At 55.5% G+C, this 22,879-nt stretch overlaps 1 protein-coding gene across 7 annotated transcripts in view; it reads left to right on the top strand.

Moving 5' to 3' along the window:
- The window catches only part of NRXN2 (neurexin 2), a 98,685-nt gene that overhangs the window by 25,595 nt on the left and 50,211 nt on the right, over positions 1-22,879 (top strand). For 4 of the 7 annotated variants that reach the window (XM_068554401.1, XM_068554404.1, XM_068554407.1 and 1 more), the window contains 5 exons: positions 6,365-6,388; positions 13,939-14,100; positions 14,788-15,226; positions 18,690-19,076; positions 19,239-19,442. In XM_068554401.1, the coding sequence (XP_068410502.1) occupies positions 6,365-6,388; positions 13,939-14,100; positions 14,788-15,226; positions 18,690-19,076; positions 19,239-19,442 (1,216 nt within the window). Of the gene's footprint in view, positions 1-6,364; positions 6,410-13,938; positions 14,101-14,787; positions 15,227-18,689; positions 19,077-19,238; positions 19,443-22,879 lie in introns of all 7 variants that reach the window. The other 3 variants (XM_068554402.1, XM_068554400.1, XM_068554406.1) reach the window with 2 other exon arrangements.

The raw sequence follows: 22,879 nt of genomic DNA, 5'->3' as shown, positions 1-22,879 counted from the left end.
TGCTGTTTGTCATACTTTTAGGTGCCACCCACATTTACTGCACGGCTGGGCGGAGTTGCCTTCTTGCTGACGTTCCCTCCCCAGGACCAGCGCTGTCACCTGGTACTGCCTTTGGCAACACGCTGCAAGCCCAGAGTCCCTATCCACGTCTCCTTTGGCCAATATATTGTCCATCTATACTGGGTACCGAGGGAAAAAAGACATGCGCCCCGCCCTCCTGGCCCTTCGGCTCTTGAGGAGACAGGATGAGGCGGTTAAAAGTGGACAGAGCAAAGGCACACAAGGGCCGGCTGAGCGGCAGGGATCTTAAACGTTCTAGGAACTCGAGAGGCCTGGAGAGGAGCGAGAGGTCTGTGACCAGGGAAGGCGGGGACGCCATACGGAGGGAGTGAGGCCTGGCCTCAGCAGTACTGAGTGTGGACAGGGACCCATCGTAGCCTCTTCCCGGGGCTCACAGAGTCCCGGGTCTGAGCTGGTAACTGGTGACCACATCCCCCTGGCCTGCTGTGCCGGATGGGTCAGAGCAGAGTCAGCATGCTGACCTGAACATAAGCCTTCGGGGCCAAAGAGGGTGTCTGCTTTAAGACTTTGATTGAGAGGTCTCCTTAGAAAGGGTTTCTGGAGAGATTTATTTGACTCCAGTCCACATCCGTAAATATGAGCTGCAGCCCTTTTTTGGTCATTGTGACCATCAGGGGGATGGAAGGGCAGCCCTAAGGCTCTGCTCTGGATTCATTGCCCTTGCTCAGGGCCTAGCCTGTGGCCAAGTCCATCCTCACCAGGCCTTTTGAGTGCCTGTCTTTCAGGGCTTCTAATAATTTATTGGGTCCTGTTGTCCCTAGAGCAGTGGTTCTCAACCGAGGGCGGAGTGCCCCCCAGGAGACACTTCGCAATGTCTGGAAGCATTTTGGGTGTCACAACTCAGGGAGGGTGCTACTGGCATGTAGTGGGTAGAGGCCAAGATGCTGCTAAACATCCCACAATGCACAGGGCAGCCCCACAGCAAAGAATTATCTGGCCCCAAATGTCAGTAGTGTGAAGAAGGGGAGAAACCCTGTGCAGACACATTTATACAGGGGCCACGTGGTGTCCTGGGATTGGAAAGATCCTTTTATGATCTTAGGAGTGACGTTGGGTTGGGAGTGGCCAGGAGCAAAGACGGGGATGGGGGGGTGAGGTAAGAAATGACATTTGCTTCTGCCTTTAGGGTAGATGGCTGGGATCTGAGGACACTGGGATCCACGCTGTTTTCCCCAAGTGATTAGAACAGCCGGGGAGGCTGCCTCCTGGGGAGAGCCTGCCCCAGGACAAGCACTGAGGGGTCTCCCTTCCTCTTGGTCCTGCAGCTTTGGGAAACTGGAAGGAGGCAGAATTTCACCCCCCTCCCCTGAACCAGATAGTGATCCCCGGAATCGTCCAGAGACTCCTAGAACATTGCAGTCAGCGCCGGAGGACACCTGACTGAGACCACACCCCGCTCTCGCCCTCCTCTCCCTCCGAGCCCAGCCTTGAGGACCCTGTGCCCGGTGGTGTCTCTTGGGGGATCTTTGCAGGAATAATTCCCTCTGAGGATTCCCTGAGGCCTATTTTTAATCCTGGGCCCACCCTCCTCCCACACGCAGTATGCCTCCCCCCACCACGTAAGCCGAGTGCCAACCCATTTCATCACTAGCCAGCACGAACTCTGGAAGACAAGCTGGCTCCCAAAATATCATGTGGAGCTTCCACCCGCCCAGCTCGCATGAGGCCGTTCCTCAGTGGGGAGATTTTCGGGAGCCCTTCTGGGCCCCAAGGAGAGACATCCCCCAAGGATGGGGCCTGGCAGGCACTTGGGACTCCCTCCCCCACCTTCCGGCCCGGGCTGCCCTGTCTCTCCGGCCTGTCACACGCCCCATCTTAGGGCCTAACTGTGCTGCTCTACACACCCTGTCTATACTGGCTTCCCGAGCTGCCCACCTCGTTCCCACAGAGCTCCTGCCAACACCACCGTTCACCCTCCCTTCTGCCGGGTGAAACCCTAGAGCTGGGGTTTGAGTCGGACAGACTGGGTTCAAATCCCAGCTCTGCCACTAGTTGGAGTGACTCGAGGCAAGTAATGTAACCTCTCTGTGCAAAGTGAGAGGGGCCTTTGAGGAGTAGCTGAGGTGACGGCCTGTGCCTGGCACCGTGTGAGCCGCGGAGGGCTTGCTGCCGTCATTATTGTTAGTTGTGGGGGTTTTTTTTTTTTTCCAATCCTTCAGGCCCAGCTGAACCGCCACCTTTTTTGTAAGGCCTTCCTTGATCCTCTGGGCCCCCTGGCCAGTCTCCCTCTTTGCTGTGCTCTGGCCCTATCATCACACTCCGTCTGCATGGTCAATAATTTGTGTTCACCTCTTTTCTCTATTTCTACATGGTAAGCTCCTTGAGAGCTAATACCAGCAACTACTGAGTGTTTTTATTTGTTTTTCTAGTGGTTTTGCTGGTTCCTTTGGGCTCTTTCTTGAAGCCAGTTGGTGAGGTTTTGGACATGAGGATCCAGCAGATGTATTTCATAGGTGCCCAGAAATATCTTTTGTCCTCTGGGAAAAACTCCACCTCACTTTACTCTCCCGCCCCCTCAGAGTCTCCTCAGGACCTGTCCCTTTCTTACAGCATTAATCAGATTGCACCCTCACATCTCTCCTCCTCCGGAACCCCCAAGTTCAAGGGTCTCTTTTCTCTTTTGTATCTCACCTAACTTTTCGAACAATCCTGTGAAGTGGGAGATACTCCTATTTCACCAGCGAGGTTGAAGAGCTGGCCCAATGCTGTCCCGCAGGAAGTGGGAGGATGGGAGTCTGACTCCATCTTTCTGCCTCCCGGGAGGGCCTGGCTGCCGGCCTTGGTGCGCACTGCTAAGGTGCCTGTCGTTCGTCTTGTGGTACCGCCATTCTTGGGTGTTCCCAAATCTTGAACCATCTAAATGTTCTGCTTGTCTCTTGGAAAAATGGGCCCCTCTTTTTTTTTTTATTATTATTTATTTATTTATGGCTGTGTTGGGTCTTCGTTTCTGTGCGAGGGCTTTCTCTAGTTGCGGCAAGTGGGGGCCGCTCTTCATCGCGGTGCGCGGGCCTCTCACTATCGCGGCCTCTCGTTGCGGAGCACAGGCTCCAGACGCGCAGGCTCAGCAATTGTGGCTCATGGGCCTAGTTGCTTCGTGGCATGTGGGATCTTCCCAGACCAGGGCTCGAACCCGTGTCCCCTGCACTGGCAGGCAGATTCTCAACCACTGCGCCACCAGGGAAGCCCAATGGGCCCCTCTTATCTCTGAGTCCTCTTTTCTTTGTCCTGAGCGTCTCTTGCTCAAGCTCCACAGAGATTGCCTTCACTCAGACTTTTGTGATTTGTGCGTATAATCGCCTTCTTGGCTTTCTTGAAGGGCTGGAGCTATGCCGATAGATCAAGGTGAAGATGGGGTAAAGTTTTGTCAAAGGCCCTTGGCCATGGTAAGTTATACTTGCTACAATGACTGACTTCTTCCCTCTGTGACTTGATGCCCTCCTCCCTCATCATGCACCGTCATCCTTGTGCTCCTGGCCTCCAGGAGCCCTCTAGCTGTTTCTGTGGGTGGGGCAAAGCTTTCCTTGCTCATTTGTTAGTCTGAAGCCTCAGCCCTCCCGATCCCGGCATTCGGGAAGGCATGGGCTGCTGTGTTACAGGTGCCAGGATGGGTTCCAGTGGAGGCTCCACTCTAGTATTTAGCCACAATTGCCCCCTCGGGCATGATCACCATGGACTGGGTTCTGGATCTGCAATACCTAGGTCTAGAGGGGCCCCGTCTCGCCCACCACAACCTCGCTATTTATCAGAGGAAGCCCGGATCTCTTGACACATCGGTGGAAGGCCCTCTCAATCTTGTTTCTTTCTTTCTTATTTTTTAATCTGGCTGTGCTGCACGGCTTGCAGGATCTTAGTTCCCTGACCAGGGATTGAACCCGTGCCTTTGGCAGTGAAAGCATGGAGTCCTAACCACTGGACCACCAGGGAATTCCCTCAATCTTCTTTCTTAATTCGCTCTTGTACTTGTTAAAAATTGAAGTTGTCCATGAAAGTCGAAAATTATTTTTTCCTTATTCTAGTCTCCACAACCAGTTCTAATTAAAAAAGAGTAGTAGCTGGACTTTTACCTCCAATGCCTTTTCCCCCCTATCTTGTTTGACTAGTGCAGTGATACCAGAGCACTTGTACCTTTTTTGGTGCCATGGGTTTAGCTGCCCTGAAGCTAATGGTTCCTTGTCCTGAGTAGTTGGCCTCTTCATTTCCCAGCGGTCCTACTGGCTGATAGGACCAGTCCTTGTACCACGTGTTATCCCCTGTTCCAGTCTCTGCACCTGCAGTTAGACGCTTGTCTTCCTGCTATGTAAACTGTTTCTGCATCACTAATAATTAATATTGGTTATTTAGCACTTCTTCTAGCTGCTTAGTATTGAATTCTGTTATTTTTAATGATACAGGGCCTTTATTAATTGTCTTACTGAATTAGTCCTGTGCCCACTGGTTATAATAACTCTCTAACTAATGGATCTGTCTCTAGAAGACCTCTCCTTCTCACAATCACACTCTCGGGCGCACAGTTTAGTATTTGATGGACATCAAGCAGTAGTGTCCCAACATCTCTGATACACTAAGTGAAGCTGCCTCAGCCCCTTCGCCATCTCCTCCTCAAAGGGTAATTTTGAAGGTGGTTCTTTGACCATGAGGAGAGGAAATGAATATAAAGCCACATGGGGGCGGGGCCTCTAGAGTCTCGGGTAGAAGAAGCTGGCTTATAGTTTACAGAGGAGTAAGGGATTTTAGAGAGAGGTGGGCCTCTCTGTTCCTTTTTATGGTGTGGTCTGTGGGGGGAGTGAATTTTTGCTGCTGGCTGTGGGGAGCGGAGGCGCAGGGGTCTGGGGGTGTGTGTGGAAGGAGGCTGGGCTGCTGGGAAAGCCTGACCAATTCCAGGGACTTACAGGAGTGGTGGTGGTGAGGGGGTACTTCATTCTGGGAGGAACAGCTGCCCAGAGGAGCATAAGAGAATAGGCGTGGGATGATTGAAGAACTGGGGGAAATCTGGGCTCTGAAAGGTCAGTTTACGAAGGAAGGAGCAGGCAGTTCTCGGTGGGAGCGGGGAGGGGAGGGAAGAGGTTTTGGGATGATTAGCTCTGATGTGAGCGTGAGCTTTCTGCCAGCCCATGGAGGGCAAGTTTCCTTTTCCCTGTTCTGGTGGTGACTTGCTCTCTCTTCCTTTCTCAAGGAACAGAAACGGGAAGAAAAAACCCCAACCCTACCCCACCCCCCTCCACCCCCACCAAAAACAGAGCTGCCCCTCCCCCCACCATGACTCCCTGGATCTATTTGCTATCCTCCATCCCCAGGAAAAGCAGACACCCATATCCCCTCCTGTGCTCCCTGGGAACCCCTTCTCTTTGCCTCCAAATGAAATTGCCTCTCATTTGAGCGAGTCCTGGGATTCTCTGGGGGCCTTGGCCACTCTTCTCCCAGTCTGACAGCCAGCTGGCCCATCACCAACCAGTTAACCCATTAACTCGACATGGTCACTGGTCAGCCAGTTGGCCAGTACCAACTTGCTCTTTAGCCAGTTCTCTGGAAAGCCATCTGGTTGACCAGTTAGCCAACAAACCCATCCGTCCATTCCCTGAGTCAATAGCCCATCCCTTTCTCACACCCCTGTTCCCCTCCCTCCCTTCCCCTCAACTCCCTAACATTTCAGCCCATAGGACTTACTAATACTGCATAATTGGGTCTGCTTCTTAACCGCCTGCCTTCCCTCTCTCACCTTCTGTTGGAAAACCCCGTTGCCAACTCTGTGTGTGTGACTAACACGCTTATAACCTGGGGGACCAAGGGATGGGCAGGGACAGGTGGGGCAAGGTATGAGTGAAAAACCGAACTAACCTTTCTGTCTCATCTGCGGAATGTCGCCATCTTTAAGTCTTTGCTTTCCTGGTCCAGTTCTTTTGTTGTTTTCTTCTCTACTAACCAAGGTCTTTAACTGTTCCCCTTCTCTGCAGCCGGCTCTTCCCGGAGGGGATGGTGGAGGGGAGAGGAATCCAGAGGAGGGGTTGGGGGGGGATTGGGAGAAGGGATTTAATTTTTGTGTGTGTTTTATTTCTCCCTCCCATTATAATTTAATTTTCTTTAAACAAAATACTTCAGCTGAACTTAAGGTGGGAGGGTCTGAACAGACAACCAAACATATATGGATATATATTTTTCCTCCTTCCTTGAGTTTCACAGTTGGTCATTTTCTTTTTCTTTTCTTTTCGTTCTGTTCTTTCGTTGTTGTCTTTGTTGTTTTCTTTGACCCCACCCCCCACCCCCTTCCCCCATATCTCCGGTGAAGCACGCAGGCATTGGACACGCTATGGTAAACAAACTGCATTATCTGGTAGATATCACTCTAATTGTCTTACCGTTTGGTTTGCCGTGGGTTTTTTTAACTGTTCGATTCTCCCTCTTTCGTTTCCTTTCCCCGTTTGGTTTTGGTTGTTTTGCTCTTCCAGTTGTTTTCTGCGTCCTGGACAATCTTTAGATTTTGCTTCTCTCTTTTAGTTTTCCTCTTTCCCTTTTCTTTCTTTCTTTTTTTTTTTTTGGTTCAAACTCAAATCCAAAAGACAAACGGAAATTGAGGAATTTGGTCTGTCCCTGCCCTAACCCCCCACTTCTGAATTCAGATTCCTGGTCAGAGAGACCTGGGGCAGGCCCCATGTTCATCGGCTCTGGTTAGACCAGCCCCGATGCCAGGCTGCTTATTTTATTGCTTTATTTTGTTCCTTTTCTCCCCTGCCCTGCCCCTTGTTTCTTTTCTTTGATTTAGTTTCTTTCTTGGTCTCCGGAAAATCCATGGAAAACACCATCCCATGACATGCTACGCTCTGCTCACTGTCAGCTCCCGGACAGGCCCCTTGAGTTGGGGGAGGGGGCTGGGGGTGAGGCCTCCAGTGGCAGCCAGCTCCGCAGGCTGCAGCGAGGGAGGTGGCCTTGGGGGATGCAGGGCCATCTGGGGCCGGTCCAGAGCTCCTTCAAATCACCATTCATACCAGTTTAGGAGCTGCCCCATGCTGGCTGCCAGGGAAGAAGCGGCATCCCCTCCCTCACTTCTCAGTCTTGAGGGGTCCTGGTTCCGTCTCCCCCGACACCCTGCATGGCATGAATGGTCTTTTCCCCCCTCCAGGGACAGTGTCCCATTCCCCCACCACTCTGCTGCTCTGACTAACACTGTGTCTCACACTGTCTTCCTTCCTTCCCTTCCATCTCCTGTCCCCTGTCTGCCCCCTGCCTGTCCCGCATGGCCTCTGACTGGGGTTGGTTCCCTTCCCTGTTGAGGGGGTGAGAGGAGGAGGCCCAGCTGGGGTGAAGTCGGGGTACTTGTCGCCAAGCTCCTCTGTTTGGGTTGGGCTCAGTCCCGGTGAGTGTTGGTGTGGGTGTCTGTGTAGACGCAGCTGGTGTGTGTTGGTGTGTGGGTGCGACTGTGTGTAAATGTTGGTGTGACATTTAGGGGGTGTTAGTGGGAGACTGTACTGTGTGTTTGTGATTCTCTGCTGGTGATTCTACAAGTGTAAACGCCGGTGTGAGCTGGGGGCTGCGTGACTGTGTGCTTCTGAGCTGCTGAGGGCTCTTAGGAGGTGGGCTGTGGAGACAGGGAGGGCAGGAACAGGGAAGAAGCTGAGGCTGGCCCTTTGCTCCTCGCCTCACCTTGGAGCGTATGCCTGCAGGCCCTGCTGTGCGCCATCCCCCGGGATTCCCTCCTGCCTGCCCTGTCCTGGCTCTGCGGCAGCAGGCGGTTAGTCATCGCCTATTAATAATGCAGAGTGACTGAACACCAGGCTGGGGACCCTGCAGATGGACGTGTCTGCTCCCACGGGGCCCACGCTGCTTGGGGCAGCTGCCTGGCCTTCCCAGCCTCCCAGGTGTGCGTAGCTGCCTGGCTGGAGAGGAGGGAAGCATGAGAGCCGAGGCTCCCTGTCTGAGTGGCTCCCCCACCTCCCCAGGAGGATGTACCTCTGAGGCCACATCTGGCCTGTCCTGATACTCTTGCAGGTCTGTGTTTCCCTGCACCCACAGACCTGTGGTGGTCCCATCCTTTGCCCTGTCCTGAGCTAGTGCCTGTGGCCACGGCCAGCCTAGCCCTCCCCGGTCCAAGACCTCATTTGGCCACTCTGTCGTCCCAGTGTTTAGGTGGAGCCATGTGGTGGTCCCAGCACGGCCCCTCCACAGGCCTTGTTCTCCAGCTGCTGCTGCTAGGAGTTCGGTGCTGCCACGCCTCAGGCCAGGCCACTGAGTACCTGTTAGGAGCTGGGCATTTGGAACTCTTTCTTTACAGAGCTTCACTAGACAGCCGAACTGTGACTTTGGGGACAGAAGGGAGGCAAGATAAAGCCAGCCCCTGGGGATACCATCTGAGAATCAGGGCCCTACAGACCTCCCCTTCCTTCTAGTCTCAATTCAGTTAAAAACTGTGTGAACTGGGACTAAAGCTGTTTCCTCAGCTACCAAACGAGCTGCTGATACACCTGCGTTGCCTATGTCATGGGGTCAGTGTGAAGATCAAGAAGGGGAATGGAAGTGAAAGCGTCTGTACTCTGTAAAGGGAATTATAATTTTATTAAGCTTTATGAGATGTTAACTGATTATCTCCGTGTTTCCAGGGCAGGGATGTTTTGTAAAGAAGCAATTCCCTTCTCATAGCAAACCCTGGAGAATACAGCATATCTGGCCCCATTGGAGATCCTGTTACCGTCCTTTCTTGGGAATCAGTCCCAAAATAACTACATGAAACCCCAGAATGCCCCAGGAATCGAGCCTGGGGAGGATGGAATGACTTGGTTAAGTTGGTCAAGAAGCAAACAGCCCTGTCTGGTTTCAGCCCTTGCCAGGAAAGTCCCTGTGAATTTCTAAGTCTCCAAAGTCCACGCTTTCTAGCGTGAGCGTCACTGCTTGACGACCAGAGCTGGTGCCCGTGGGTGGCCTGAGTCGCCTCATAAAGCCTCAGATACCTGTCCCAGGGATCAGCTCTTTCAGCCAAGCATGGAGTCAGACAACCGGGCACCCGAAGAGACAGGGTTCAACCTGCTCTGATTCCCGGGCATTCCTCAGCCGGGCTCTGGTTGGTTTTGTATTTATTTTTACTAACTTCTTTATATGGACTCTTTTTGTTATTTGAGTATTCCTTCTTGGGGGAGAGGGTGGATCCGGATCAAAAAGGCCAACCAGTGGAGAGGTTTGGGTCAGGTGTGGTCAGGCTGAAAGAAGTGTTCCCTGCTCGTGACACTGGAGGCTTTGCTTCTTCTAAATAGCTCTCACCTTTTGAATATCATTTAAACTCGACGAATGCCTAGATTGCAGGCAGCAGGCAGAGATTATTCCCAGTTAACAGATGGGGAAACTGAGGCCCAAGAAGGCCTGGGGTCACATAGCAAGTAGTGGAAGAGTTCAGTGCTTTCACTTTATTGATCTCATTTGATCCTCATAGTAAGCCTCGGAGAAGCAGGAGTGATGGAAGTTGTTAGACCCCTTTTACAGACGAGAGTCAGAGATGTAAAATGAGATTGTTCTGGAAGGTGGTAAAGGCCATAGGAGAACTCAGGCCATAGGAGAATTCAGGACCTGAAGTTTCTGTTCCCAAACTTTATTAAATCCAGTCGTCAGGATTCACCGTGGGGCTATCACTGCTGGTTAGGTCATCTTCCTGGTGTGTCTTTCCAACCTGTTTCTCTCTCAGCTTCTCCCCACCCCAAGCAGATGGCTAAAGTCAAACATGGAACAGGGCTGCACACGCTCCCTCGGCCATCCTCCCGTCCTCATGCCCTACTCCCACGTCCGCAGTCCTAAGGGCAGGCCAGGACCTTCTTCCTAAACTAGTTGTCCTTACCCGTCTTTGGCTCAGGAGCTTTTTGAGAATTTGGTGGCAGCAGTGGACTCTCACAGGAAAAAGAAGCCCATTGAAGCAGTTTGCATACAATGCCAAGGGGTGTCATGACTCCCCAAAGCCCATCTAGCCTGCCTACAGGTTAACAACACCTGCCCTCAGTCTTATTCTCCCCCAAATAATCCCCCTCCCAGGAAGGTCAGCGACCCTGTGATCATAGCAGGGAGCTGGGAAGGGCTCCGGATGATGTCAGAGGGGTATTTTCCTCTTCCCCAGCCTCTCCTCCGGGGGTGCGGTGGGCATGGAATGCCCGAGTGGAGATATTTGTGGCCAAGACCTGGTTTCACATCCTAGCAGCCTGCCTAAGGGGGGAGATGAGCAGAGCAGAGCAGAGCAGAAGAGAGGTGGGGCCAGTAGGGAGGGTTGAGAGCCCACCCAGGTCATAGGCTGCCCCTTGCAGCCACCTCCAGCCACCCTCCCCGTCCCTGGGGAACAGCGGAGGTTGGGCGCTGGGCTCCTGAGTCTTCTGTGCTCCTTCCCCTCATCCCTGGCTGGGCGTGGCTCTTCCAGGGCAGAGCTGTGGCTCATTCCTCTTGTCCTACTCAGCCCCACTCAGGGCCCAGTCTGTCTGTGTTGCGTGGATTGGTGTGGGTTGGGTGCAGAGTATCTGCTGTGTCTTGGGGTGCTAGCCGTGGTCCTGATGACAAAAAGGATTCTGCTTGGAAATGAGCCTGTCAGGACTCCCTCCCACTGCCTTCAGTAAGACGTGATGTGTGAGCAGGTGTGTCTGGGCTCAGTGATCAGTGATCAGTGGTGAATGGGTGGTGGGAATGAGTGTCTGGGTCACCATCTGGGGAGGGAGGTCTGAGTCTAATGTCCCATCCCTTTCTTTCGCAACCTGTACTTGTCTCTGTTCTAGTGGTGGCTCCTCTCCCTTCCTCCGTTGAAAGGAAGCTTCTCCTTCCTGCACCCCTACAGCTCTTTCGCCTCCATCTCGGTTCTCCCCAATGCCCCCCGGTCCCGCACGCCTTCCCACCTGTGGCTGCCTTTCTCTTGCCTGTCCTGCTGGGCCAGGCCCCCCACCCTGGCCCTCTAACCTGCACGCGTCCTAGCTGTGATGGCTGTTCTGTGTCGCATGCCCCCCCTCTGCCCTCTTCCCCTGCTGGCCCCACCCCTTCCAGAAGCTGCGCGGGGGGATTGGGGGGCAGGGGCATCGTGGACCCCTGGGGTGGAGGGGGACCGGGGGAATTATTCCCCTGTTTCCTGCTTTTACTAACGAACCTGCCATTTTTGTGTCTGGACTCTGATTTGTCTGAGGGAACAGTCGGGTTTTACTAATCTCAGTCATCGCCCTCCTTGCCTTCCCCAGAGACCTTCCTCCATTCCCCCGACCCTTGGCTTCCTTTCTGCCCGGTGCCCGTCTCCCCCTTTCTCTCTCTTCTTCCCCCACCCCCAGGCTGACCACCCCCCTTCCTCTGTGCACCCCGTGTTACCCTGCCTCCTGCTACCCTCTCCCCACCCCCTGGGCCAGGGTGGCTCTAAAATAGGGACAGATACAAAAGGGATTAAGGCAGCCCTTTCCCAACAGGGGGCACCACGTGGTGGTGATTTGCGTAAAGCCATGGCGGGCAAGGTCAGATTTGTGCCCAGTCTGGAGGGGAGTTGAGGAGGGGCCCCCCCCGCCCCAAGTCAGGTCCTTCTAACTCTGAGGGCGAAGGCAGGTGAGCTGGCTGAATCGACTGGCGGAAGAGGGCCCACAGGGTGAGGAAGATGCCAGTGGCTGGCGCCCTGGCTTCTGGGGCTGGGGAAGGAAGACAGCTGACCGGCTCAGGCTGCTGGTAGGCTGACGTGTATGTAGAGCAAGGAAGAGCCTCTTCCGGGGGAGCTTTGGGGCCGGGAGGGCCCTCCCCATGCACAGCAGCAGGGTCGTCCCATCAGAGCAGTCTCGGAGGACTGAGATTCTGTCCCCCAAAGGCCCCCGAGGCGCCGGGTTCATAGATGGGACACAGGCAAGTGAGAGCCAAGTGTGGCCCTGGGTCACAAGGTGACTTGACATTCATTTTAATGACGGAGACGTGTCCCCTGGACTGTGCTGGGATTAGTAGGGTTACAGGGACACATCAGGCCAGGGGCCCGGCCTTCAGGAGCTGGCTCTCTAGTTGGGGTGACCAGACACAGGCTCCGGAGCTAATAGTGGCCCAATTCCTGGTCTCTCAGTGCAGCCCCGGGAGTGGAGGTGGAGGGCAGGATGGAGGCCCCTTCCCCCTGCCTCCCTGTCTTACCCCCACCTCTGTGTCCCAGCCCCCTTCTGCCCTTTCTCCAGCCCCCTTCTGCCTGTTCTAATCTTGTCTGCATGTTTTTGTGACTAATACTTTGACCCTTCCCTTTTCCACCCAGATCTCCACTTCCTAGCCTCGGGTGGGGTGGAGGGAAGAAGAAATAAGCAATAATGACCAGCCCTCCCCTCGAAACAAGACCCAAAAGCTTCAAAGTGCCCGCTTCCACAAAGACACCCCCTTACCTCTGTCCTTGAACCTAGTCCCCCCAGCACAAGATTTGATGGTTCCCAGGAGGGGGCCCCTTCGGCCCCACCCCTCTCACTGTGAGGCTCCAGCCCAGCACGAGGGGGACTCGAGGGGCCTGTGAGGGACGTTCCCCTTGGCCCCGTTCTGCCCACGTCCCTTAGGTGTTCCTAACACGCACTCTGCGGCCCTGCAACAGTGGAACCCTGGCGACCAGTCACTGGAAGATGGCTGGTGGCATGTGGGTATGGACTGATGTGGGGAGGACATCACGGGCTGTGATTGGAAGGCCCCAATCTCCAGACTTCGCCCAAAAAGGGGGTGCTGAGGCATGTTTGGAGTGTGGGAGTGGGGTGAGCTGTGGCCTGCAGAAGCACAGTGTTGGGTTCACCGCGAGCCAGCTTCCTGATCACCCCTGCAGGAGCCTGACCGTCCTAATCCACAGCCTTCAGAGAGTGGGGGCTTATGGTCCCCCGGCCTCGGCTCTTCGCCACAACCTGGCTGGGTGTGGAATGCTCCTACGGCTAGGCTTTTCAGGGGTTCGGTGGACATTTGCCTGGGGAGCAGGGAATCATGGAGTTCGCTGTACTTGTCACTGCCCCCCAAGGTCACTTCAGCCTTCTCCAGGCCACTGCTGAGCCCCTTTCACCTCCTCAGAGCACCAGGTATGCCCCCATCCCTACCCATCTTGCTTTCTTACCTGACTTTTCAGCCCAGGGTCAAGGTGACATGAGGTTAGCCTGTCCCCCTCTGTTCCTTACCCTGGCCCCGTTGATGGCGGTGGTGAATGAATCAGGCAGACTGATGAATAGGCCAGTGGCTGCCCTCTCCTTGGGGGACAAGGGAGTGACTCAGAGAGTAAAGAGACAGACTCAGCAAGGGGGCTAGGACCAGTTAGGGGGGTGCTGGTGGGAATCAGCCCTCAAGGGCGCTATGTGTCCCCCAGGAAGTTCCAAGTCTCCCCAGGAATATCGGGGCTCCTGTTCCTCATGCCCTTGCGGTTGTCCACCTCCCTCCTGGCTAAGATTGAAAGGACTCCTGCACGCCCTGCAGGGAAAGCTGCAGGGCAGTCCAAGCCACCAGGACCCCAGGAGAACGGATGTTCTCTGCCTTGTTTATGAAAGATGCTCTGAGATCACATGGGGGTCCAGAGACCCCTTCAAGAGGAGAGAATCGGGGGCGCCATTTGCATCCTGCCCTAATGGGGCCCTTCCTGAAGCTCCCACTCCGTCCGGAGCCACTTCTTTGTGCTACTCACAGTGAGCACTTCGAGTGCCCTTCAGGCCTCTGCCTGCCGAGCTGGGCCTTAGCCCACCCTGAAACCATCAAATCTTGTGCTGCCTCCTTCCCCCACTTCCCTCCCCCCACCCCCACTGTTCCTCCTCCAAGACAAGCAGACATAAAAATGGGGGGGATCCCCCTCCCCTGCTGCCCCCCGGCCCCTCCCTTGCCCAGCCCGAGGCTCTTCCCAGGGAGTTGATGCCGGTTGTCTCCTTGTCTCTCCCCCTCCCTCCCTGGGCTGGGCAGGTGACCATCTCAGTGGACGGGATCCTGACCACCACAGGCTACACGCAGGAGGATTACACCATGCTGGGCTCTGACGACTTCTTCTACATTGGGGGCAGCCCCAACACGGCGGACCTGCCGGGCTCGCCCGTCAGCAACAACTTCATGGGCTGCCTCAAGGATGTGAGTAGGGCCAGGAGGGGGCCGGGGGCAGCCCGGGAACCCTGTCTGCAGTGTGATTCGGTCTGACCGGCCAGCTGCCAGGGGCCTCTTCCTTCTGGTCAGTGGTGGGAGATCTCCTCTCTTCAAAACCTAAGGCCCATTGACTCCGGCTTCTCCTCTCTTGTTTCCTTGAGCCCCAAAGGCCCCCATCCTCTCAGAGGACCCTCGAGGCAGCTGTGTACAGAGGCGAGAGTGGTGGACGTGAACACTAAAGACCTGTGTTTAAGGCCCACTCACTAGCTCCATGACCTCGGTCGGGTCCCTTGACCTGTCTGACTCTTAGTTTCCTCGTCTGTAAAACGAGTGGTCAGTACCGACTTCTCAAGGCGGCTGTGAGGAGCAGATGAGAGCGTAAATGTCAACCAGACGTCAGTGGCGACTGTCCTGCAGTTATTATGAACTGCAATTCAGCAGCCCCGAGGGCCGCCGTGCTCGTGCTGGGCAGGGAGACAGGACAGAGAAATAAGTGGGGCAAGGGAGGTGCTGTTCACAGCCTCTGCTCGTGCAGTTCTAGAACAACGGTCTGGGGTGTGGAGTGGGGCCCTGGGGCTGGGTGGCAGGGGCCCGTGCCGCCAGGCAGGAGTGGCCAGGCCCTAAACTGCTTCCTCTTCTTCATCCTGGACCGCCCACCCCCGCCCCTCCCTGCAGGTGGTCTATAAGAATAATGACTTCAAGCTGGAGCTATCCCGCCTGGCAAAGGAAGGAGACCCCAAGATGAAGCTGCAGGGGGACCTGTCGTTCCGCTGTGAGGATGTGGCTGCCCTGGACCCTGTGACCTTCGAGAGCCCTGAGGCCTTTGTGGCGCTGCCCCGCTGGAGCGCCAAGCGCACCGGCTCGATCTCGCTAGACTTCCGCACCACCGAGCCCAACGGGCTGCTGCTCTTCAGCCAGGGCCGGCGGGCCGGGGCCGGGGCCGGCAGCCACAGCGCTGCCCAGCGGGCTGACTACTTTGCCATGGAGCTATTGGACGGCTACCTCTACCTTCTGCTGGACATGGGGTCTGGGGGCATCAAGCTGCGGGCGTCCAGCCGCAAGGTCAACGACGGCGAGTGGTGCCATGTGGACTTCCAGAGGGACGGGCGCAAAGGTCAGAGGCCTCTGGACCTTCCCCTTTCCCCTGACCGCCCCTCTCCACCCACCAGGGCTGTTCTCCTCCCACCCTCCCCTGGCCCTCCCGGCCCCTCTGTTGTCCCTGTTGCGTGGTGCCTTGGTGGAAAGAACGGAGTCAGTCGGACCCGGGCACACACCTCACGCTCCCACTTCCTGCATGTGTGACTCTAGGCCGTCACTCAACCCCCTGCAGCCTCAGTTTCCTTCTTTATAAAAGGATCGTTAAACTGGGTCCTCAGGAGGGAAAATCAAGAGAACACCTGGAAAAGCATTAGTGCAGTGCCCAACACAGTGGTTATCCCGTTCTCTCTCTCTCTTGTTAAAACATTTATTTATTTATTTATTTATTTTTATTTATTTATTTTTGGCTGCGTCGGGTCTTAGTTGCTGTGTGCATGCTTCTCTCTAGTTGTGGCGCGCAGGCTCCAAGGTGCATGGGCTCTGTAGTTGTGGTGCGTGGGCTTAGTTGCCCTGCGGCATGTGGGATCTTAGTTCCCTGAGCGGGGATCGAACTCGCGTCCCCTGCACTGGAAGGCAGATTCTTAACCACTGGACCACCAGGGAAGTCCCTATCTTGTTCTCTTAAAAAAACTTCCCAACCTTGCCTCCCTTCTATCTAGATTCATTCAACCTTCTTTATAAACTCACTCAAATATTCAGCAAGCATCTACTGTGCGCCAGGCGCTGTCCAGGGTGCTGGGATGGGGCAGTGGTGAGCTGGAGTCTTGGCTGTCCCGGAGGTCGTGCTCCAGTGGGGAGACACAGACAGTAAACACCACGCTCCGCCTGGTGAGGTTCTTACACAATAAAGTAGCGGGGCGGAGGGCACTGGGGCCGGGCAGGTGCTGTTCTTGAATCTTCTGCTGCTTCTTGCCACCCCTCCTCCACTCTTCCTTTTCAGTCTTCCTTTCCCATCCTCTTCCTGTTTTCTGCCTAATTCTTCTTCTTTACTCTTCTCCATCTTGTTGGACATAAGAGAAAGAATTGATATAAATGAGAACTGACACATTATCCAATTTAAGCTCTTATCAACGTCAACTAAATTTTCATGCTCCCCCAGCTGTCGCTGCACGGGGCCTTCATGTCTGGGTGGAGTGAGCGTCCCCACGCACACAGGGAGGAAGGGGCTGCCGTGGCTCCTGGAGGTGTTGGCCTCTCATGGGCTTGCTTGTTTCTTCCTCTCCCTTCCTCAGGGAAATGTTGCCTTCCCCAGGCTTTGCGGTAAATGGCTTCGTCCCCTGGTTTTGTGTCATGATGGTACCCGGGAGTCTTCACAGAGCACTCGTTGCCTCCCAGGGTTTCCACACAGGGGATCTGTAACTCTCTAGGTTGGAAATCTGCTCAGGCCTTGCATAGAACCCCAGGGCCTTCCGCTCTTCTCTGTCTTCAGGAAGTGGTCTCCTTAGCCTCGCTCGATCTCCAGAGCCCACACACCAGGCCTGGCTAGTCCTTGGGTCACTTCGACCATTTCTAATGGCCCACATTTGTTCGTGTACACCAGCACAGACTTGGGACAGTCACTCCATCAAAGCTCTCTTTGACCTTCCCCATGTTTCTAAATTTTATTGTGGTAATTTATACATAACGTAAAATTTACCATTTTAATCATGTTTAAGTGCACAGTTCAGTGGCATTAAGGGCGTTCACATTGTTGTGTAACTATCCCCACCCTCCATCTCCAGAATGTTTTCACCTTCCCAAACTGAAATTCTGTCCGCATAAACACTAACTCCCGTCCCCCAGCCCCTGTTTACCACCATCCCACTTTCTGTCTATGAATTGCCTACTCTAGGGACCTCCTATACGGGGAATCACACAATATTTGTCCTTTTGTGTGTGGCTTATGTCACTTAGCATAATGTCCCCAGGGTTCATCCACGTTGTAGCATGTGACGGCATTTCCTTCCTTTTTCACAGCTGAATAACGTTCCATTGTATGGATAGACCACCTTTTGTTTATCCACCCATCTGTCGTGGGACACTTGGTTTGTTCCCTTTCCATGTTTTAGAGTGACCTTGAAACAAGACCTGTATTCACTTTAATTTCCTTTTGCTGACTCTCCATTATACAACCTTTCCCCACCGTAGCCTTCCTCCCCCTTCCTTCTTTCACGTTCTGTTCGTCTGTGGAGAGTCCAGCTGGGTGGTGTCCGTGTCCAGCAGGCCCCACAGGGGGTGGGTGGAAGCACCTGGGGAACCTGCTACAGATAGAAGTGTGGGTGATTGGGGGCCATGTTTGGGGGGCCGGGAGGGGGAGTGGGGATCTGAAACCTTGTCAGGGAGGACAAGCCAGGGACCATGGTGTTAAAATGGGGCACAGGGGAAGGGCCTCTCTGGTGCAGGGAAGGGTTTGCACAGAGGAGCATGTGCTCCAGATGAGGCGCCAAGCGTGCAGAGGAGGCCCTGGTCCTGTTCCTGCAGCTCCACGCTTGGTGCCCACGCTCTGTCTCTTACCACTCCCCACCCCCGATCTCTGCCCGATCAGGCCTAGCGTGGATCAAACCATCCTTACCTCTCTTTATTAGCCCCTCTGAGACAGTCGGACTTTTTATTTTTATCTTTTAAAGAATTCTTCCAAACTTGAGAAAGGAGAGCGGAAGGAGAATGTATGGAATAAAAATTACAAACGGAATAAAGCTTCTAATGTATAGGTTTTGGTTTCTTGAGATCTCAGGAAAGGCTTTGAAGCTCGCACATGATCCCAAATCTTTTTTCTAAGATAACCAGCCTCTCCTTCCAAAGAACTCTTACAACTCAGAAGCTCCATGCTTGGTTTCCCTTTCCTGGCTGCCATCCTGTCTCACAGGCTCCAGGAGCTGATCGCCTGCCTACCTCTCCAGGTCCGGGGGTGGGAGATGCAGGTTCTGGGGTCCTGCCACCTGGGTGGTACTTTAGCTCTGGTCCTTACTCGCTGCGGCACTTTGGGCAGCTTCCCCAGTCTCTCTAAGCCGCATCTGCCATTTCAAAGTGGGATCGTAAAGGACCAATTTCATAGGGTTACCGTGAGACTTAAGAGATACGATATACGTGAAGTGCTAAGTGCCTGGCATATAGTCATTAAAGCTCAATAAATGTTAGTGGGGGAAACCCTTTGGATTCAAGCCTTTCAGCTTCCTTGGGGGTCTCTGCCTCTGACTCCTGGTCTAAGGGGCTGGCTGGGGGAAGGACATGTGAAGGATCCAGCCCTTTGGGGGTGTGTCCACCTCCTGTACATCCTCTGAGGACTTGCTCAGGTGGGAAGGAGGAGTCCGGACAGAGGCCCACTGCACACTGCAGCTGGGCTGGGGCTGGCTCACACTGGTTCCTGAAATTGGCACCTTTGTCAAGCAGCGTCTGCAGCCTGGGGCTGCCTGCGGTGCGAGGGCAGGACATCCTTTCTGGCCTGTGGGGTCTCTTGGTCCTGCCTTCCCCACTGAAGCCCACTCTCTCTCCATCTGCAGGCTCCATCTCGGTGAACAGCCGCAGCACGCCATTCTTGGCCACCGGGGAGAGCGAGATTCTGGACCTGGAGAGCGAGCTGTACCTGGGTGGCCTACCTGAAGGCGGGCGGGTGGACCTGCCCCTGCCCCCGGAGGTGTGGACGGCTGCGCTCCGGGCTGGCTACGTGGGCTGCGTGCGGGACCTCTTCATAGACGGGCGTAGCCGAGACCTCCGGGGCCTGGCTGAGGCGCAGGGGGCTGGGGGCGTCGCCCCCTTCTGCTCCCGGGAGACGCTGAAGCAGTGTACCTCCGCTCCCTGCCGCAATGGCGGCGTCTGTCGAGAGGGCTGGAACCGCTTCGTCTGTGACTGCATCGGGACCGGCTTTCTGGGGCGGGTCTGTGAGAGAGGTGAGGCTGGTCGTCATCCCGGTGCCCCCTGCCCGTCCCTTTGCCCCTCGTAGACCAGCCCTGGGCCTGCCACCCCTGCAATGATTCTCTCGGTCTTCTCTCTCCCTCTACTGGCCTCTGCCTGTCCACCCCCCCTTCTCCCTCCCCCCACTCCTGGGGCAGAGGCCACGGTCCTGAGCTACGATGGCTCCATGTACATGAAGATCATGCTGCCCAACGCCATGCACACGGAGGCGGAGGACGTGTCTCTGCGCTTCATGTCCCAGCGGGCCTACGGGCTCATGATGGCCACCACCTCCAGGGAGTCAGCTGACACCCTGCGTCTGGAGCTGGACGGGGGCCAGATGAAGCTCACCGTCAACCTCGGTAACCGCCCCGCCCGTGCCCCTGGCCCCTTCCCCGACCCTGCCTCTCACCCACACCCCCTCTGTCTGGAGAAGCTGGTGGTGGTGCCAGTGAGAGATTGGCGGTGGGGAGGTGCCAGCCCTGGTCGGAGCCCCTGAGAACGTCGTCCCAGCGAGGACGCACAGTGTAGGGCGATGCCTCGCGCTCGGCAGCACTGGGGGAGGGGGACCCCGAATGTGTCTGGGGTGTGACAGCCACCCTCCCGGGGCGCTCCTGGGTCTCTGAGCCACGTGTCCCGCACGCGCACATGTAAGGACATAGCTCATTCCTGGCTGTCGGCTCATCCGCTCACTCATACGTTGGTTCATTCATTCGTGAAGCGCTCGCAGACGCCTACTGGTGCTCAGCCCAAGCTCAGTGCAGTGGCAGATCCGGAGACAGGAGGACCCAGCCCTCACACAGCCGCCCTCGTCTGCTCTGCGTTTAGAGAGCCGTGTGTGTGTGTGTGTGTGTGTGTGTGTGTGTGGTGCACAAGGGGACATGCCATCTTCCCCTTGTCTGCTTTCACATGTGAGTCCCCATAGCTGCCCCTGTTTTATAGATTGTGAAATCCATCTACTGGCCTGTCCAATATCACAAAGCTATAGTGATGGTCGGGGAAGACCCCGGACTCAAACGCAGGTCATTTGCCCCGAGGTTCGAGGTTCGGTGCTTTCCTCATTGCCTCTAACAGAGCTGGAGGGTGGAGGGGCATCAGGGGCCCTTGCCACCTGAAGGCTCGATGCCTCTGCCCCTGCCCAGAAGAGGCACGGCTCCGCTTCACCTGGCAGTCCCTGGGGCATCCATGTGGCGGGACCGTGAGACCTGTTGGACTCTGCGTGGGCTTCAGCTCTTGTGGGCAGGGTCAAAAGGAAAACAGCAGGGTGACTCATTCAGCTGATATTTATGGGACACCTTCTTAGTGCCAGTGTGTTCTGAACCTGGGGCTACAGTAGTGACTAAGGTGAGGTCCCACCATCATGGAGCTTTCAATCAGAGGAACCCTGGAAGCTAGAGGTCCTAAGCTGCCCAGGCTGGGGTCACATCTGTCCCTTTCAGGCTAGCCTTTGAGCGTATAGAGGTATAGCACCCAAGGACCTGTCATGTGGGAAGTTCAGGCCCCTGGGGTTGCTTGTTGTGTCCTGGGCCTGGAGGAGAATTTGGGCTCTTCTGAGCAGGTTAGAATGCTCAGCTGGAGAGAACACGGAGCTTTGAGCTTTAAATATTTATCTGGAGTCTATCTTAACATTGGTCTCCAGGGCATTTGGGGGACAGACTGTGGCCTTTTGGGGACCCATTACCTTGCTAATAAATTTATACTGTGTCCTTTCCCCTTTTGGCCACCTGGCCTTTGTACTCCTAGGACAAAGATTTGCTGAGTGTGGCGGGGGCTGGAGGTGGGGAGGTGTGCAGGCGGCCAGGGCGCCAGAGGTGGGGAACTTTAGGGTTCCCTGAAGCTCAGCTTCTAACCGCAATCACAGCCTACAGAGTGGGTGGGTGGTGGGTGGCAGTGGGAAGCGGGATGGGAGACACCCTTTGGCCAGTGCTCCACGGGTCTGTACAGCGGCCCCTGGCACCCCTGAAGTGGTCACAGGAGGAAGGCGCCAGCCCAGGACCCCGTGCGTGGCCCTGCGGTTCTCAGACTGCCCAGGTTTGTGTACCCAGGGTGAGGTACCCCTTCACCCTGGCACGTGTGTGTTCTCGGTGTGGTAAGCACGTGGCTCTGTACTTGGTGGGGACACTGCAGGGGAAATCTGGGGCCTTCTATTTGCAGGGAAAGCAGATGCTTCTTCCTCATTTGGACTGTCTTAGTTTCCCTGTGAAGAAGCGTGGGTTCCTTCAGGTTCGACAGGAGGCAGCAGCCTTGGCCAGGACAGTGCCCTTTGGGGGGCCCTCGGGACCTTTCACCCTCAGGATCTCCTTCCCATGGATATGCTTTTCTGTCTGTGTCACATAAGTATTTAGAAGTTAAGGAACAAGGTGGCCAGCAGGACAGTCCTCCCACATCTCTCGCTGCCTGCTGTGCCCGCCTCCATCCACAGAGATGCCATCTCTAACGGCTCATGACAAGCCGTGACCAAATGCTTGTTGCAGACACATCTGTCCACAGACACCAAGTGATGTGTGTGCAGGGAGGTGTGTGACCTCTGTGTGAACCACACAAGCACATAGGTGGTCCACACCCAGCCACCAGCCTCAGGCTATGATGGGAAGAGCACTGGGCCTGGGGCCAGAAGATCTGGGTTCTAGCCCTGGTCTCCTAGACTGCTGGGTAAGTCATTTCCCCTCTCTGAGCCTCTGTTTTTTTGTCTGTAAAGTGGGGATAAGGAGCCCCACTCTGCCTCCTTTCTGTGGTTTTGAGGCTCAAATGGAATAGTGGGAGTGAAGACGTTATATAGATGCAAGACACACACATAAAGACTGACCCAGCCGACTGGAAGGGAAATCGTACTGGGACAGGGACCTAAGCTTAGAGCCAGGCCCGGGACTTGCTTCCACATTGCATGACCCAAGCTGGCCCCACCTCAGGAGCCCCATTCTATCCCCGTCCTGCTTGCTACCCAGGGCCTGCTCCACCGAGGCCCCGGTCCTGGTCCGGACTTGCTGCTGGAGGATGTAGAGGAGCCCGGCGGGCTTGGTCTTTGGCCTCATGGTCCCATCTTGTAGTGAGGGAAGCCAGGCTCCCACAGGCAGCTGCACAGCATGTCAGGGACTCACTGGAATGACGCAGACTTGGTCCTGAAGAGAGCGGAGCTGCCCCTGGCCATGTGGCGGGAGGAGGCGCTCAGTGCCAGCCTCAGGCGCCTGGGTGTTTGCTGGGCTGGAGAGGGCCGAGAAGGCCTGAGGCTGCTGCCTCCATCCAGGCAGAGATGCCAGAGAAGCCGATTGTGCCTCCTGCCCCGGCCCCGGCCTCCACCACGTCCGCCGACGCTGTGCCAGTTCCCGGAGCTCTGCTGTCTACGGGCCCTGAGCAGGGTGGTTGGTCTCTGTCCCTAGAGGACCGTAGAGTTCCTGGATTCTTCACCCTGTTCCTGGGTGACCTGGGTTCCTGGGTTCCTTCTACCTTGGGCGTGGCCTCTGGGGCCAGTGCCCAGCCTGGCCTGCCCCTCGTCACCCCCCTGGAGTTGCCTTTCTCCAGGTGTGCCCGTCGGCAATCCCAGTTCCTAGTGAGGATGACATGAACGGCGCATTGTATCTGAAGTATCTCCAAGCTGGAGGGGCCCTCAGAAGGCACCTCCTTCACCCCACCCCGTGGGTGCATCCTCTGTGCCTTCCCCCACCAACGGGAGGCTCTCCAACTCTGTTCAGACGCCTTCCGTGTCAGGAGTGCCCCACCTCTGAGATGGCCACCTCAGTGATTCTAATCACTGGGTTGTTCTTCCCTGGTGGAAGCTTCCCTTTCTGAAATTCCTACTTGT

Source organism: Eschrichtius robustus, chromosome 11 (assembly GCF_028021215.1).
Source record: "Eschrichtius robustus isolate mEscRob2 chromosome 11, mEscRob2.pri, whole genome shotgun sequence".
Taxonomy (NCBI): domain Eukaryota; kingdom Metazoa; phylum Chordata; class Mammalia; order Artiodactyla; family Eschrichtiidae; genus Eschrichtius; species Eschrichtius robustus.
This window is presented reverse-complemented; position numbering and strand designations above follow the sequence as displayed.